Here is a 15,833-nt window from a genome sequence, read left to right as displayed (position 1 = left end):
ACGGGGTTTCACCATGTTAGCCAGGATAGTCTCGGTCTCCTGACCTCGTGATCCACCCGCCTCGGCCTCCCAAAGTGCTGGGATTACAGGCTTGAGCCAACCGCGCCCGGCCATTTTTTTTTAAATAGGGTCTCACTCTGTCACCCAGGCAGTGCAGTGGCGCGATCTTGACTCACTGCAACCTCTGTCTCCCAGGCTCAAGTGATTCTCCTACCTCAGCCTCCTGAGTAGCTGGGATTACAGATGTGGGCCACCATGCCTGGCTAATTTTTCTTTTTCTTTTATCGTAGAGACAGGGTTTTGCCATGTTGCCCAGGCTGGTCTCAAACTCCTGAACTCAAGCAATCAACCCACCTTAACCTCCCAAACTAATTTTTTGTATTTTTTGTAGAGATGGGGTCTTGCTATGTTGCCCAGGCTAGTCTTGAACTCCTGGACTCACACGATCCACCTGCCTTGGCCTCCCAAAGTGCCGGGATTACGGGTGTGAGCCACCACTCCCAGACCAGTGTCCCATGTTTGGGCCTTTCTTCTTTGTCCTGCCTGGGCTTGGGAGGAGGTCGCCCAGGACAGAGGCCCCTTATTCCAGCCTTGCCCAGCCTAAGCTCACTGCCTTTCCATGAAGGTGAGATGAACGGGCAACAGGCCAGGTTTTGTACACAGATGAAAATGCAGGAATGAAGAGGGAGCTTTTGAAAGATGGGTTTGCAAAACTCTGCCACAACCTGTGCCCTCTGCTCCAAGGGGCATGCTGGGCTGCCTGCTGTTAGGTCCCTAACCCTCGACTGCCTGCTCAGGGCTGGTTGGTACGGCCACAGTCAGGGGGGACCCCTATCCTATTCCCTTCCCATGCCAGGTGGGGCCCCCACCTGCCCATGACTCAGGAGAATTTCACGCCTGCCCGCCTGCCTGCCTGCCCGCTGGCCCTCTGAGTCAGGCCCTGACCAGCTGGGAGGGGCAGCACCTGAACAGTGGGTCAGCACCATCCTCCAGGGAAGCTGCAGGGAGTGGGGTGGGGAGAAAGGCAGGTCTCAGAGTGGGCAGCTGAGGAAGATGGAAAAGTTGGGATAGCCTTGAGGTAAGGGCTGGGCCCACCCCAGACTCTAGACATGCTGTCACTCCCTCTACCAAGAGGAACCAACAGGAAGAGACAAGGGCGTCACCTACCTCTCCATCCCCCCTTGCCCACTCAGAGTGCCCTCCCTCAGGCCCTTTGCCTGGTGGGGGCAGTGTGACCTGGTAGCTAGGAGCACTAGCTTTAGGTTTAGATGTGCCTGGCTTAAGACCCAGCTCCGGCACTCACCAGCTATGTGTCCTTAGGGCAGTCTCCTCACTGGTTAAAGGGGAAGAGTGTCACGCCATGATGTGGGAGGGAGGATGGACTGGCAGATGAGGCCCCAGCATAAATGCTCACCACCGGGAAAGCCGGTGGCCAGGAGCAGTGTCCACAAGAGCCCCCATCTGTCCTTCCAGGTGGTGACACTTTCTCCAGTGATATGGATTGGCTGTGTGTCCCCACACAAATCTCATCTCGAATTGTAATGCCCACGTGTTGAGGGAAGGATCTGGTGGGAGGTGATTGAATCGTGAAGGTGGTTTCCCCCATGCTGTTCTTGTGATAGTGAGGGAGATTTTTCTTTTTTTGACGGAGCCAGGCTGGAGTGCAGTAGTGCGATCTTGCTCACTGTAGCCTCTGCCTCCTGGGTTCAAGTGATTCTCCTGCCTCCGCCTCCTGAGTAGCTGAGATTACACGTGTGTCACCACACCTGGCTAATTTTTGTTTTTTTGTTTTTTTTGAGATGGAGTATCGCTCTTGTTGCCCAGGCTGGAGTACAATAGCACGATCTCTGCTTACCGCAACCTCCGCCTCCCACGTTCAAGCGATTCTCCTGCCTCAGCCTCCTGAGTAGCTGAGATTACATACATGTGTCACCATGCCTGGCTAATTTTGTATTTTTAGTAGAGACAGGGTTCCTCCACGTTGGTCAGGCTGGTCTCGAACTTCCGACCTCAGGTGATCCACCTGCCTTGGCCTCCCAAAGGGCTGGGATCACAGGCGTGAGCCACCGTGCCCAGCCTAATTTTTGTACTTTTAGTAGAGATGGGGTTTTACAATATTGGCCAGGCTGGACTCGAACTCTTGACCTCAAGTGATCTGCCCACCTCGGCCTCCCAAAGAGCAGGGATTACAGATGTGAGCCACCACGCTTGGCCAACAGTGAGGACGTTCTTACGAGACCTGATGGTTCAAAAGTGTGGTGCTTCCCCCTTCTCTCTTTCTCTCTCCTGCTGCCACGTAAGAAGTGCCTTGGTTCCACTTCACCTTCCACCATGATTATAGGTTTGCTGAGGCCTCGCCAGCCATGCAGAGCTGTGAGTCAATTAAACCTCTTTTCTTTCTTTTTTTTTTTTTTTGAGACGGAGTCTCGCTCTGTCACCCAGGCTGGAGTGCAGTGGCACTATCTCAGCTCACTGCAACCACCACCTTCCAGGTTCAAGCGATTCTCTCGCCTCAGCCTCCCAAGTAGCTGGGATTATAGGTGCTTGCCACCACGCCCAGCTAATTTTTGTATTTTTAGTAGAGACGGGGTTTCGCCATGTTGGCTAGGCTGGTCTCAAACTCCTGACCTCAGGTGATCCGCTTGCCTCGGCCTCCCAAAGTGCTGGGATTACAGGCGTGAGCCACCGTGCCCCGCCAACCTCTTTTCTTTATAAATTACCCAGTCTCAGGCAGTGTGAAAATGGACTAATACCCCCAGCCCCTCCCCAGCTTCTGACCTTTGTCCTAGAGTAGGGGCCTCTCATTGTGAAGGGCACTGGTGCCCTTGCAGCTGAGCTCCCAGCTTGACCACCCACTAAGTCACCTTCTTGATCTGAGCTGCAGGGCAGCCTGCTGGGAATCTCTTGGGAAACATGTTTCAGTGCTTTGCAAATGCCCATGGTAATGACACCATCACCTACCATTCTCTAAGGATCTGTGCGTGGCTGTGTACTGGCGCCGTCTCTGATCCTGGCAAGCTTGGAACATCAGTACAATCTTCACTTTCTGATGATGTTCAGAGAGAGGAAATGACTTGTTCAAGGTGACACACTGAACAGCTGGCTAGTGACAGAGCTAGGTCTTTCTGGCTGCAGAGGCCAGGCTCTGTCCCCAGCCACCTGCCTTTCCTGAGGTTACCAACTCCAGTTGCTGGAGGCAGAAAGGGGCTGGGTTTCCCCTCTGGCTTGTAACTGTCACAGCCCTTTCCCCCACTCGGGAGGTCATCCTAGAGACTCTGTCTATACCTTCTGTTGTGTTGTTCTTTGACCCCCAGGCAGGGTCACCCTCTGTCCATGGGACCAATGGCACCTAACCTTATCTGTTAGGCCGTCCTCAGCCAGAAAAGAAGGGCTGAGCCTGTGCTGGACCAGGACAGAGATGACTCAGGTTCGGGTCTGCCCTCCAGGGGCTCACAGACAGAAAATGGATCATTACCAAGATAGGGGACCTGGGCAAAGGGGAGTGTCGGGGTATCCCTGGTTAGGACACCCATGGGAGTCTAAGTGCGAACAAGGAAGGACTCAGAGGGCTCTAGCCAGCAGGGCCTGGTGCTCTTCACCGCCTCCTATCCCCATGCTGGTGTGGGGGCTGCTAGGCTTTGAACCTGTGGGAATGGTTGCAGCCCCAAATGCCAGCCAGGACTGGGCAGAGGCTGGCAGCCCAGCCTGGGACTCCCCCCTGTTCTAGGAGTTCTCTCCACCTTGCCCTCCCCTGCTGCTCTGAACCCAGGGTTGGGCCACAGCCGGATGAGGGTCATGGAGGTCCCTCCAAATCCTCAGGCTGCTCTCGGCCCTTTGCTGTGTGCAGGAAGTCTGGGAGATGGGACTCCAGCCTCCTGGCTGCTGGCCCCTTGGGCTTCAAGGGCTGCCTGGAGAAAGAGTCTGGTGCTAGAGACAGGGGCAGGAGGAGGCTGGGTCCAGCAGGCAGATCACTGGGGGCTGTGGAGAAGGCCCTGGTAGGGAGTGGGAAGACCAGGGGTCTAGATCAGTGCTGCCCCCACTGAGCCATGTGCCCCCAGGCAAGCCTCTGGGCTCTGGACTCAGTTTTCCCATCTGCAAAATGAACCCTTTCCAGCTCTTGCACATTGTGGGATATATATATATATAAAAATTTTTTTTTTTTTTTTTGAGACAGAGTCTCGCTCGGTTGTCCCCGAGCTAGAGTGCAGTGGAGTGATCTTGGTTCACTGCAACCTCCGCCTCCTGAATTCAAGCGATTCTCCTGCCTCAGCTTCCCGAGTAGCTGGGATTACAGGCGTGTGCCACTATGCCCGGGTACTTTTTTTTGTATTTTTGGTAGACACGGGGTTTCACCATGTTGGCCAGGCTGGTCTTGAACTCCTGACCTCAGCTGATCCACCCGCCTTGGCCTCCCAGAGAGCTGGGATTACAGGCGTGAGCCACCGCGCCTGGCCCATTGTGGGCTCTTTAAAAGAAGAGGACTCTCCTGCTCCAGGGAACCCAGGGCCCCCAGACAGGGGAAGAGCCTGGACAAATCCGGCCCATTTTCCTGGTGACAAGCATGCCCTCCCCCCATTTCTGGCCTGCCCCAGCATGTCCCTCAAAGCATTCACATCTTACCAACTGCAAGACGCCCATTTCCACGTCAGAACTGCTCTGAAGCTGGGATGGTCTCGCCATCAAGGACATTTCAGAGCTGGTGGTGAGGCACCAGCCCTCCAGCCCCCGCCCATCAGGTGCCTTCCCCTGGGCCTGGGCCACCTGTCCCTGTGTAGTGCTCTTCCCTGGGTGCCCTCATTGTTGGGTTCCCATGGGCAGCATCCAGAAACATGTTTCCCCCAACTTAAAAAAAAGTATGACTGATCAAAGGAGGTGACATGAGCTCCACAAGCCACTAAACAAAAGTGACTCAATGCCACTGCAGCAGAAAGCCATGGCGGGGCCCAATACAGCCCGGGGGGTCACAGCCAAGGGTGGGAGACAGGCAGGACATCATCGTGATAAGAACTACAGTGTGATAAGAACCAGGGTAGGCCTGACCCGTCCTGCTTGTGCTCAGATGCCCCAGCACTTGTACAACCCCAGGGGCTTTGAGGATGCTGGGAAGAAAAGAAGGAAGAATGCCAGTTGCGGTGGCTTAAGCTGGTATTTCCAGCACTTTGGGAGGCTGAGGCGGGCAGATCGCTTGAGGCCAGGAGTTCGAGACCAGCCTCACCAATAAGGCAAAACCCTGTCTCTACTAAAAATAAAAAAATTGGCCAGGCGAGGTGGCTCACACCTGTAATCCCAGCACTTTGGGAGGCGAAGGCGGGCGGATCACGAGGTCAAGAGATGGAGACCATTCTGGCCAACATGGTGAAATGCTGTCTCTACTAAAAAAATACAAAAATTAGCTGGGCACGGTAGCACGCACCTGTAGTCCCAGCTACTCGGGAGGCTGAGGTGGGAGAATCACTTGAACCTGGGAGGCGGAGGTTGCAGTGAGCCGAGATTGCTCCACTGCACTCTAGCCTGGGTGATAGAGCCAGACTCCGTCTCAAAAATAAAATAATAAAAAAAATTAGCCAGGCGTGGTGTTGGGTGCCTATAATCCCAGCTTCTCAGGGGGCTGAGGCAAGAGAATCACTTGAGCCGGAGAGGCGGAGGTTGCAGTGAGCCGAGACTGTGCCAATATCACTCCAGCCTGGGTGACAGTGAGACTCTGTCTCAAAAAAAAAAAAAAAAAAAAGAGATGCTGGGAGCAACTCCATGGACTCCCAGGACAACAGAGCTGAGAGGTGGCAGAGCAGGGGCCGCCTGGTGCCTGTGGAGTCTGCCTGGGCAGTCAGCATGTCAGGAAGGATTAACAGTGGGCATGCCTACAGCGCCAAGGACGTGCCAGGTACCGCACCGGAGCTGCCTATCAGCCTTCCCTGGGCTCCACCTCACCACCGTCCTACAGTCCCTCTACCCCATGGGGTTGTTGTGAGGAAACTGAGGCTCAGAGAAGCTAAGCAGGTTACAAAAGGGCACGGGGCTCATAAGAGGAGAGCAGAGACGCGGGCCCAGCAGCTGAGGCTACAGCTGGTGTGCTCCCACCCTCCAAGGAAGAGCCCATGGCACATGCATTCCAGCGGCAAGAGCTGGAGGGAAGAATATGTTTCCCAAGAGTGACATGTGCCAACTCTCCGTGAGTACTTCCTGTGCGCAGCCCGGGGCTGAGTGCTTGACGTCTATTAACTCACTGTCACAGTGACCCTGTGCGGTGGGCGCTGTCACTCACCTGTGATGTAGTTAGGGACACGGGCACAGCGGGGTTAGGGGACGCTCGCAAGGGCACACAGCTGTAAGTGGCAAAGCCATAATTTTAACCTAGGCAGTCTGGCTCCCAAGCCCTCAGGCCCTCTTGGCGGAATTGTGCGGCCAAGTGCTGTCTTAGGATCTTGTGTGCACCCAGGTCGCCTCACTCAGTCCTTGTGACACCCCTCCCCGGTAGGTGCCATTCCTCCCGCTTTACAGATAACATCACTGAGGCCTTCATTCCCAATGGCTGGGGGAGAAGAACTCTGCCCTGGACTCCAGGCCCCGCTGGGAGACCCCTCGGAGGCCGGGGCAGACGCACAGCCTGGGCCGTCCGGCACGGACCTGCACACCCGGGCGCGCGAGCGGAACCGGGCGAGGCGGAGACGCCGGGCACTCACCTCGGGGAAGGCCCCATCGGCGAAGACCATCAGCAGCGACGTCTTCCCGCAGCCGCCGTCGCCCACCAGGACCACCTTGACCGACCGCACGCCTGGTGGCGCCTCCTCGCCCGCGGCCTGGGCCGCCGTCATCCCGGGGCCGGGCGCGGAGAGGGCGGGCGGGCGGCTGCAGCGCAGGGACCCAGACTGCGCGGGGCAGGCCCGGCGGGGCAGGAATGTGGAAGGGGCGGGGCGGCGGGAGGAAGTGCGAGCCGGGCGCCCGGAGAGCCAGGTGAGAGGCCCGGGCGGCTGGGCTGGGGCCCTTCCTCTCAAGGCCGTCTAGGTCCTTGAAGAAACGCTGCCCGAGCACCTACTGTGAGCGGGCCGCGCTGGGGCCATGGGAGGTTGGAAGGGAGAAGACAAACAGCGGGACCATGACAGTGTGGGCGGGGGTGTGCTCACGGGCTGGGTCCCAGATCCCAGGCAGGAGCCAGTGACCTTTACTGAATGAGTGAATGAATGGTGCATTTCCCCAGGGGGCTTAGGACGGAGCACAACACAGGCGTTTCATGCCAGGTGGGAAGCGGATGACCCCTTTCACTGGCCCTACCAGGCCTGGCCTGCCTCCCTCCGCCAGCACCAGGAAGTTTTGCTGAAGGTGGGCAGCCACCTGACACCCCGGCTGGCCACGATCTAGGGAAAGAGATGGAACCTTCCCTCTATAAAGTGTGTTTCTTATTATTGCACCATGAGACGTCCTCCTGGTGCCCAAGGGCCTGGGGACCCTGAACTGTTCAAGATAAAATCCAGGCCCTGCCTTGAGAAGCCCACAGCCTAGAATAGTAGACCGGCAGGACATCAGTGTGATCAGAACTACAACGGGGGTAGGGACAGGCAGCGGGACAGGAGTAGGGGAAAGGAGCTCCTCGCCCAGGTTGAGTGAGTCAGGAAGCCCTTCAGAGTCTTGAGGAAGAAGTGAGACACAGTCAGATGGGGGAGGGAGAAGGTGTTCCACAGGAGAGAGCGGCAGGGACGAGGCTGTGGAGACCGGAGCGGAATGCTGCCCCCCCCCCCCCGCCCCCGCAGAGGGTGAGTCTCCCTTGCACAGTGGTGCAGCAAGAGGAGCTGGTGCTTGCCCAGTGGAGCACTTTGGATGCCAGCAGTAAATCCAGCATTGAACTGGGAACTCATTGTCACCTGATCCTCCACTTCTCCCAATGGCCAGAGTTGAAATCTTTTAAAAATGGGCACAAGGCTTTGGGAGGCCGAGATGGGCGGATCACAAGGTCAGGAGATCGAGACCATCCTGGCTAACCCGGTGAAACCCCGTCTCTACTAAAAAATACAAAAAACTAGCCGGGCGAGGTGGCAAGCGCCTGTAGTCCCAGCTACTCGGGAGGCTGAGGCAGGAGAATGGCGTGAACCCGGACCGGAGCGGAATGCTGCCCCCCCCCCCCCCCCCCCCCCCGGGGCGAAAGGAGGGACCCCCCCCCAAAAAAAAAAAAAAAAAAAAAAAAAAAAAAAAATGGGCACAAGGGTCTTCCCAGATCTTGAACTGAGTGTTTATATTGAAACTTAAAAGAACAGGGGGCAGACATCATTAGGTTACCCCCAATTTATGCTGGTCATGACATCACCCCTTATGGAGTTCCAAGTCAGGCAGGTGAAAATGCACCTTCAACCTCCTTTAAACTCACTGTGGTCTAAAGAGGCAGCCAGGGCAAGAGTCACTACGTGGAGAGGCAGAGTCCAGCTCCTTGACTCCTCTGCCTGGCTCCGGGCTGTGGTCCACAGGCTGGATGGAGCCCCACTTGGAGGGAAGGAGCCTCCCCAGGACAGCTCTGCCTTCCAGGTGCCCCTTCCTCCCCGAAACTGCCATAGGGCTGGGCAGTGACTTGACACCGGGCTGGGCAGGTAGCTCCTGAGCAGGGCTCCCCGCCCCAAGGAGTGGTGAGAGGGGCCACACCCCCTCGGATCAGCTGTCAGCGTCATCCTCCCCACTGCTGCTGTCATCAGGCCTTGGGTGGCAAGGCTGGAAGGCAGGTGGGGCCAGACTGGGGGTGGAGGGAGCCGAGAGTCAGGCAGAGGCGTTTGGCCTTGGTTGCTATAGGGATAATCTCTGTAATGACACACTTGATGTCTGTCATGCTGTACAGTTTCACTGAACATTTCCTAATAATAACAGCACCCATTAATGGATTGCAAGGCACGTGTAGGCACTGTTCCCTAGGAGGTAGGGACTCTTAGCTCCATTTCACAGATGAGGAGCCTGAGACCCAGAGAGGCTAAGTTGTTGACTAAGATCCACAACTAGTAAGAGGCTGAACTAGAATTTGGATCCAGGTGTGACCCCAAAGCCAGGCTGTCTCCCTTCATCACACCTCATCTGTGCAATTGCAATTTTGTTCAGCTCTCAGACCATGACGTCAACCAAGCAGATGACCTGCTTCCCCTCATTTTACAGATTTGGGAACTGAACCTCCGAGAGAGGCAGAGGGGTGTCTTAGGCCAGCAGGACACAGCCAGGATTCGATCTGCCCCAGCCTCACCGCCCCCGAGCCCCCCACCCCCCACTATGCTTACGCTCTTGCAAGAGGGAGCTTAGTCACCAGGCCACAGAAATTGGCTCTAGTCGGCAGGGAATGTCCCTGAATCTCAGACATTGCTGGACCTGGGACTGTACTGTTTTCCTGGAATTTATTTTTAGAGTGGTGGACCAGGTCACACAGTCTGCCTGGCCAGGGTACTGTTTACTGTTTTTAGTGTTTACTGAGGCTTCTCAGGACTTGCAACCTGTGGGTGACTTAGGCCCTTTTAGGCCCCACCAACCCCAGGCCCAGATCTGTAGGGAGCCCAGTACCGTGGCCTGCTGCCCTGAACCCTTCAAGGGCAAGAGTTAAGGCTCACTTGTACCCCGTAGAGGAGTGCCTCTCTCGGGCTGGCACCCAGCTGTGGCTCAGGACGGTATGTCCAGTTGATCGCCTGGCCAGACAAACCAAAAGGACAAGGAGGAGAAGAGCAGAGTGAGGAAGAGAGGAAGGAAAGAAGGAAGGATGGATGGAAGAGGGGCTGACTTACAAGAAGAAACAAAGTGAAGAAATGAATAAAGGAACAAATGCTTGCATTGATGACGAATACCACATGTGACATGAATGGGGAATGTGTGGACAGGTGACCACTCTCCAGCCTCTGCCTACTCCAAGGCCCCCTGGCCTCACCCCGTCCCCATTTTCTCACAGCCCACCCCCATCCTAAGGCCAAATCCTGTGCGGTCCTGATCACGTCTCCACTGCCCTCATGTGGTTGCTCAGCTCCCTGCGCAGTCATCACCAGGGGCTGCCTCCCTGCTTGGGGTTCTGGACTTGGGTGTGTGGGATGTTTGTGGATGGCTGAGTGAAGGGGAGAGATACAGTCTTTCCCCTTGGAGTGGCTTGGCAGGGTGCACGGGGCCCTGGTGTGTGGCTCCCGAAGTCCTTAGTTCTGCATGCATCCCCTGTCCTCTGCTCTCTTCCTTATGGTTTTTTTTTTTTTTCCCATATGGAGTCTTGCCCAGGCTGGAGTGCAGTGATGTGATCTCAGCTCACTGCAACCTCCGCCTCCCAGGTTCAAGCGATTCTCCTGTCTTAGCCTCCTGAGTACCTGGGATTAGAGGCACCTGCCACCACGCCCAGTTAATTTTTGTATTTTTAGTAGAGACGGGGTTTCACCATGTTGGCCAGGCTGGTCTCAAACTCCAGAACTCAGGTGATCCGCTCGCCTTGGCCTCCCAAAGTGCTGGGATTATAGGTGTGAGCCACTGCGCCCAGCCTTGGCCCACTTTCTTTCATCTGAAATACCGGATCCCAAGAGCCCTTGCCCTCAGCCTGAACTCCTCCACCCAAAGCCTTGACCTCACATTTACTGAGCACCTACCTGTGCCGGACATTTGGCAAGTGTCATTTCATGCCATCCTATGAAGTATGTTCAATTCTTATCCTCCTTTGACAAGTGAGGAAACTGAGGCCCAAAGAGGTTGGATAATTTGCCCAAGGTCCCACAGATGGTAAGCAGAGGAGCTGGGATTTGGGCCCAGGCTCTTGGGCTCCAGAGTCCATACATACAGAATCTCCAAAGGTCAGAGGTACAGGGCTCTTTAGAGGCCATCTTATCCAACACCCCCATTCTTCAAATGGGGAAACTGAGGCCTGAGAAGGGAAGGAACTTACACAGCAAGTGAGCAACAGACTCAGCTCTACGCCAGGTGGAACCCAGAGGGCCTGTGCTCCCAGGTTTCCTTTTGTCTAGCCTGCCCAGGCAGCTCCAGCCTGGCTGCCATCTAACTGGGGCCCCAGGCCACGGGGACGTGCTCTCCTGCCCCGGCTTCCTCTCCCTGCCAAATCATTATTGATCTTTCAGGGTGGGACGCGAGGGCTGATAATAGGGTGGGCGTGGTGGAGAGAGAGGAAGTCTGGTGGCCCCATCTTGGTGCTTATTTAGCTTTTTGATTGGTCCCTTTGGGGGTCTGCAGGCACAGACAGATGGGAGAGAGGAAGGGAAGTTTGGAGTTTGCTGCTGCTGACCGTGGAGCTGCTGCTGACCGTGATGCAGTGACTTGCCCCGCTTCTCCCACATGCCGGCCTGGCCCAGGCAATGCTGCTGGGCAGGTCAGAGACCTCCACACCTGTCCTCTTCGATGGGGCTCCCAGACAGAGGGGGCCTGGGACCCTGGAGGCATGTCCACGGGCCCAGGGCTGGGGCTGGAAGAGGGGAGATGGAGGGGCAGGGAGGGATGTGACCCTGGAGGTGGGGTGGCCCGAGAAAGGAGGGAAACAGGTTGGGAAGATTACGAGAGAGAAGAAGAAGGCAAGACAGCTTCTCAGAGCCTGGGTTGTCCTGGCTTCTCTCCAGGAAGGCACCTTGGTTTGAGTCCTGCTGAATGAACCCAAACCTAAAGGCAGCTCAGAGGCCTCCTGCCTGCCCCTCCTACCACTCACCGGTGAGGGTAACATTCACTGATGTCCCTCCGTGTCACCTCCAAAGCTTCTTAGAGTGACCCCTCCCTCCTTTGGACCTGCTCCTGCTCAAGACTCCACCATGGCTCCCCACTGCCAGCAGGACAAGGAGCTTCTCCCTGAGCTTGGACGCACAGCCTCCACAGCCCAACCCCACCTGGCCTCTCAAGCCTCAGCCCAGCTGTGTCTCCCCAGACACTGTGACACCTTTGCTCAGGCAGTTTGAGACCCCCTCCCTCCTCCATGTGTACAGTCCCCCTGCTGCAAGGCCCGCTCTCATGCTTCTACCTCCTCCAGGAAGCCCTCCCTGGTCTCTGACCCCTTACAGGCTCCTGCCACAGCCCATCTCATTGGTTGCCTCAGAAGCTCTTCAGAGTCAGTCCCTGCGGTGGACAGGCCTCCCGGCAGCTGCTGGGAGTTCTCCATCAGCTCATCCCTATCCATGCTGAATGTCCCACGCTTGTGATCTTCCAGGGGTGAGGAGGGGAAGCCAGCAGCCGGGGACCCAGGGGGGTTTCTCTTATGCCCTCAGCACTACCTTCGAGGAGCTGGGGAAGGGGGCGCTGTTGCTGAGTGATTCAGAGCACTGGCTCTGTAACTAGACAGGCTGAGCTTGAGTCCCAGCTCTGTGGCTGTGTGGTCTTGGGCTAGTTACCTAACTTCTCTGAGCTCTTTTCCACATCTGCAAAAAAGGGGATGGCAGCAGCATCTACTCTGAAGTGTTGCAGGCTGAACACCAGCATTTGCTGAATGTGGAAGTCCCTTCTCCCCTTCAGGCCTCCCCCTTGGCTCCCTTCTTCCCACCCCCCTCACTTTGTTCTGGCCAAATGGATACACTGGCCAAGTTTTTGCTCCCTCGTGCCCTTTTGAATATGCGGTTCCCTGCCAGGAATGCTTCTCCTGCCATGTCTACCTGATCTCCTCCTTCTGGCCCTGAAGCCTCAGCTGGGTGTCACCACCAGGAAGCCTTCCTTAATACTCCCTGTCATCCTACTCTCTCCTGCCAGAGCTGGCTCAGTGGCTCCTCTGAGCTTCCCAAGGAGTCTGATGCATTGGTCCTTCCTTGTTTTTTTTTTTTTTTTTTTTTTTTTTTTTTTTTTTTTCTTTTGTCTTTCTTTCTTCTCTTTTTTGTTTTGTTTTTTTTTAAGATCTTTTTTTTTTTGAGTCTTGCTCTGTTGCCCAGGCTGGAGTGCAGTGGCGCGATTTCAGCTCACTGCAGCCCCTGCCTCCCAGGTTCAAGCGACTCTTCTGCCTCAGCCTCCCGAGTAGCTGAGATTACAGGCACACGCCACCATATCTGGCTAATTTTTGTATTTTTAGTAGAGATGGGGTTTCACCATGTTGGCCAGGCTGGTCTCGAACTCCTGACCTCAAGTGATCCACCCACCTTAGCCTCCTAAAGTGCTGGAATTACAGGTGTGAGCCACCATGCCCAGCCTGCATTGGTCCCTGTAATGGTCTCCCCAGCAGACACGGGCCTCACTCCCCTCTGGGCACCTGGTAGCAGGAAGGAGGGTGCACAGTAACCCATAGGAGGCCTGAGTCCCTGATTCCTAGAGAAGAGACGAAGGTGATTCAGGGCCGAGCAGGGCTCCCTGGAAGCCCCCTCTTCCCGCCCCAGCTTTATTTTGGTTCTAGAATCATTCCAGTCGGCATACCCCGTCCCCACCATGGCCATCCTGGGCACACATTTAACATGTCATGCAGTCAGGTGGAGGGAGAGTAGGGAGAGGGCAGGGGGGTCAGTGGCCTGCACTGCACAGCCACTGGGTCAGAGAGAGTTAGGGTCTCCCAGGCTACAAAGCCTTATCCAGCCTTGTGTTTCCTGGCCCTGGGCTGACCTCCTGCTGTGGCCACAGGGTAGACAGCCTGGCCTTGGGCCTGGGCCATGGCTGTGTCAGGTGGGGAGAGCCACCATCCTGCCTCCAGTCCCCTGGGCCCCTGTTCCAGCCCCTCCTCCCCCCATATCACTGGGGATAACTGGTTGGCCTGGGTCGCCATAGCTCACCAGTTATGGACCAAGCAACAGGGGCAGCCAGCCTGAGGATCCATGCTGTCACCTGTGGGTGGCCCCACCGAGCAGATGATACCCCACCTGCTGGCCTGGGTGAGCTCAGACCTTCCCAGCACTCAGCCATGAAGGCAAGAAGCGGCTTCCTGGGACTGTGGGACGCCAGGCTGGGGACGATAAGCTCTGCCTGCTCTCCTCCCACTGGAGCTGGGGGGTAACCAAAGACTGATGCCAGTAGAGGTGCAACAGCCCAGCCCCTCTGCTTCTGGGTGGGAGCCCCAGGGTGCCTCTCACAGCCCAGGCCCCTGCCCCCACAGCAGTCAGGCCAAGGCGATGATCTTGAAGCCACACTTGCTTGTCTTCCTCCCTCCAGCCTCAGCTCCCTTTCTGGCTCTGGTAAGTTTCTCTTGGAGCACTCACCCGCAAGAAGCTACTTGCCCAATAATCCCCCTCTAAGATTTCGCTTCTCGGGAACTAGAAGCTAGGAGACCCAGTGTCGGGGGCACCCCCCGCCCTGTGATTGAGAGCCATCTCCTTCCTAGCCTGGCATTCAGTCTTATCCTGGCGTCCCTCAAACCGCCCTTCCACCCTGGCCTCTCCTGGCTTCCCATCAGGCCTCAGCCACCTGGGCTGTCCTTCCGCTGCCACCCCTCCAAGGTCCAGCCCGAGAGCCTCCTTGTCCACCACATCTTCCCAGGCACCTGCAGCCCACCAAGACCTCTGCAGCCAGTATTCTCTCTGCCCCACCCCTGCCACTTCCCAGGCTGAGACCTGCCTGAGGCGTCTTTCTCCCAGTGGGCCTGGAAGGGCATCACATGCTTGCAGAGCCCGGGCCTGGTTTGCGGACTGAGCACAACAACCTGTGTCTGGGCCTCTTTGGACCTCTGGTTCTTGCCATGTTTGAGGTCCGGGGAGTAGATTTCACAGAGAATAACTCTGGAGCCAGTGTTCCACGTGGCCAGCAGTCTTCCGCCTGGGCCTGGTCTTTTGGTCTTTTGGTCTCTTGGTCTCTTGGTCTCTTCTCTGGCCCTGAGAGCGGCCCTTCCTTGTATCCACTGCAGTGGGCTGAGGGCTGCATTTGTGATGGGAAGTTCACATCCTGCCGTAGCTCAGGCTGGGCCCGCTGCCTGCAACATGCTCAGTTCTTTCCCTGCCCCTCCAAGTGCAGCTCCTACCTTGTCAAAGAGATACTTCCTGTTTCCCCAGCCCTCAGAGCCCCTGAGTCCACACAGCTGGGCTGCCATCAGCACTGAGCAGATCCTCAGGGGCAGGGGAGCTTGTCTTTCTGATGTCCTAAGGACCAGGTTTGTTCGTGTTACTCCTGCTGGTGCCTAGCACAGTGCCTGGCCCCCAAGATTCGCTGGGTTCCAGAACATAGCCCGGCTTGGCAGCTGGCCTCCCCGGAGGAGCAGGGTTAAGGGAGCTTGAGATGGAGCACAGCTGTCCAGTGCCCAGCACCCTCCCTCTGTCCTGGCCCAGCCACAGCTGGTCCTCAGCAGGAGAAGACCCTGGGGCCCTGGACACAAAGCCACGCCCACTCCTCTGCTGCAATCTGGACAGAGAGACCAGGATGGCTCATGAGGACTCTGCCAGGGGACCCCAGTGTTCACGGCTCCAGCTGGGCTATGGAGAGGGCATCAGACAGAGCCGAGTGGGTACCAGGCTCCAGCAGCTCCATTGCCCACCTGGCCCGCCCTGGTTGCTAGTTTCGCCGGACAGCGTGCCACATGGACACAGGCCTGCGCAGCGTGGTCAACATCTGGTTCCAATGTGTGGTTCCCATGCCACTGGCTGACGGCCCAATGATGACATGGCCCACGTTGTCCCCACGGCCGTCGCTGCTGCTCTCAGCCACCGTCACGCGGAGAGACAGGTCCTGAGGAAGAGGCAACATGGGTGCTGAGGACCAGGAGCAGTCAGAGGCACTTCTTGGCTCCTGGGTTCAAGGCTACAAATGTCAGGCCCCAGTGGGGGCTCCCTGAATCCTCACTTCTGATCTAAGAGGTGAGGAGACTTGCCCCAGGTCACTCAGCAAATAAATGGCAGGCAAGAGTTTGAACTAGGCCCTCAGGCTTCTCTTGCTGCCTCCCTCCACAGCGGCAGCACCTGCCCGCCAGGGTTCAAATGCTGGCCTCCCCACTTCCCCCTCCTCCTTTTTTTTTTTTTTTTTTT

At 56.7% G+C, this 15,833-nt stretch overlaps 2 protein-coding genes across 4 annotated transcripts in view; both read right to left on the bottom strand.

Moving 5' to 3' along the window:
• Positions 1-6,891, bottom strand: part of RHOD (ras homolog family member D) — a 23,167-nt gene extending 16,276 nt beyond the window's left edge. For both annotated transcript variants that reach the window (XM_011986971.1, XM_011986972.1), the window contains exon 1: positions 6,681-6,891. In XM_011986971.1, coding sequence (XP_011842361.1) covers positions 6,681-6,812 — 132 coding nt within the window. In that variant the 5' untranslated portion in view covers positions 6,813-6,891. The remainder of the gene's footprint in view (positions 1-6,680) is intronic.
• Positions 6,892-15,123: 8,232 nt separating this feature from the next.
• The window catches only part of SYT12 (synaptotagmin XII), a 26,461-nt gene continuing 25,751 nt past the window's right edge, over positions 15,124-15,833 (bottom strand). For both annotated transcript variants that reach the window (XM_011986969.1, XM_011986970.1), the window contains exon 8: positions 15,124-15,537. In XM_011986969.1, the coding sequence (XP_011842359.1) occupies positions 15,364-15,537 (174 nt within the window). In that variant the 3' untranslated portion in view covers positions 15,124-15,363. The remainder of the gene's footprint in view (positions 15,538-15,833) is intronic.

Source organism: Mandrillus leucophaeus, unplaced genomic scaffold (genome assembly GCF_000951045.1).
Source record: "Mandrillus leucophaeus isolate KB7577 unplaced genomic scaffold, Mleu.le_1.0 Scaffold30, whole genome shotgun sequence".
In the NCBI taxonomy this organism is placed as follows: Eukaryota; Metazoa; Chordata; class Mammalia; order Primates; family Cercopithecidae; genus Mandrillus; species Mandrillus leucophaeus.
This window is presented reverse-complemented; position numbering and strand designations above follow the sequence as displayed.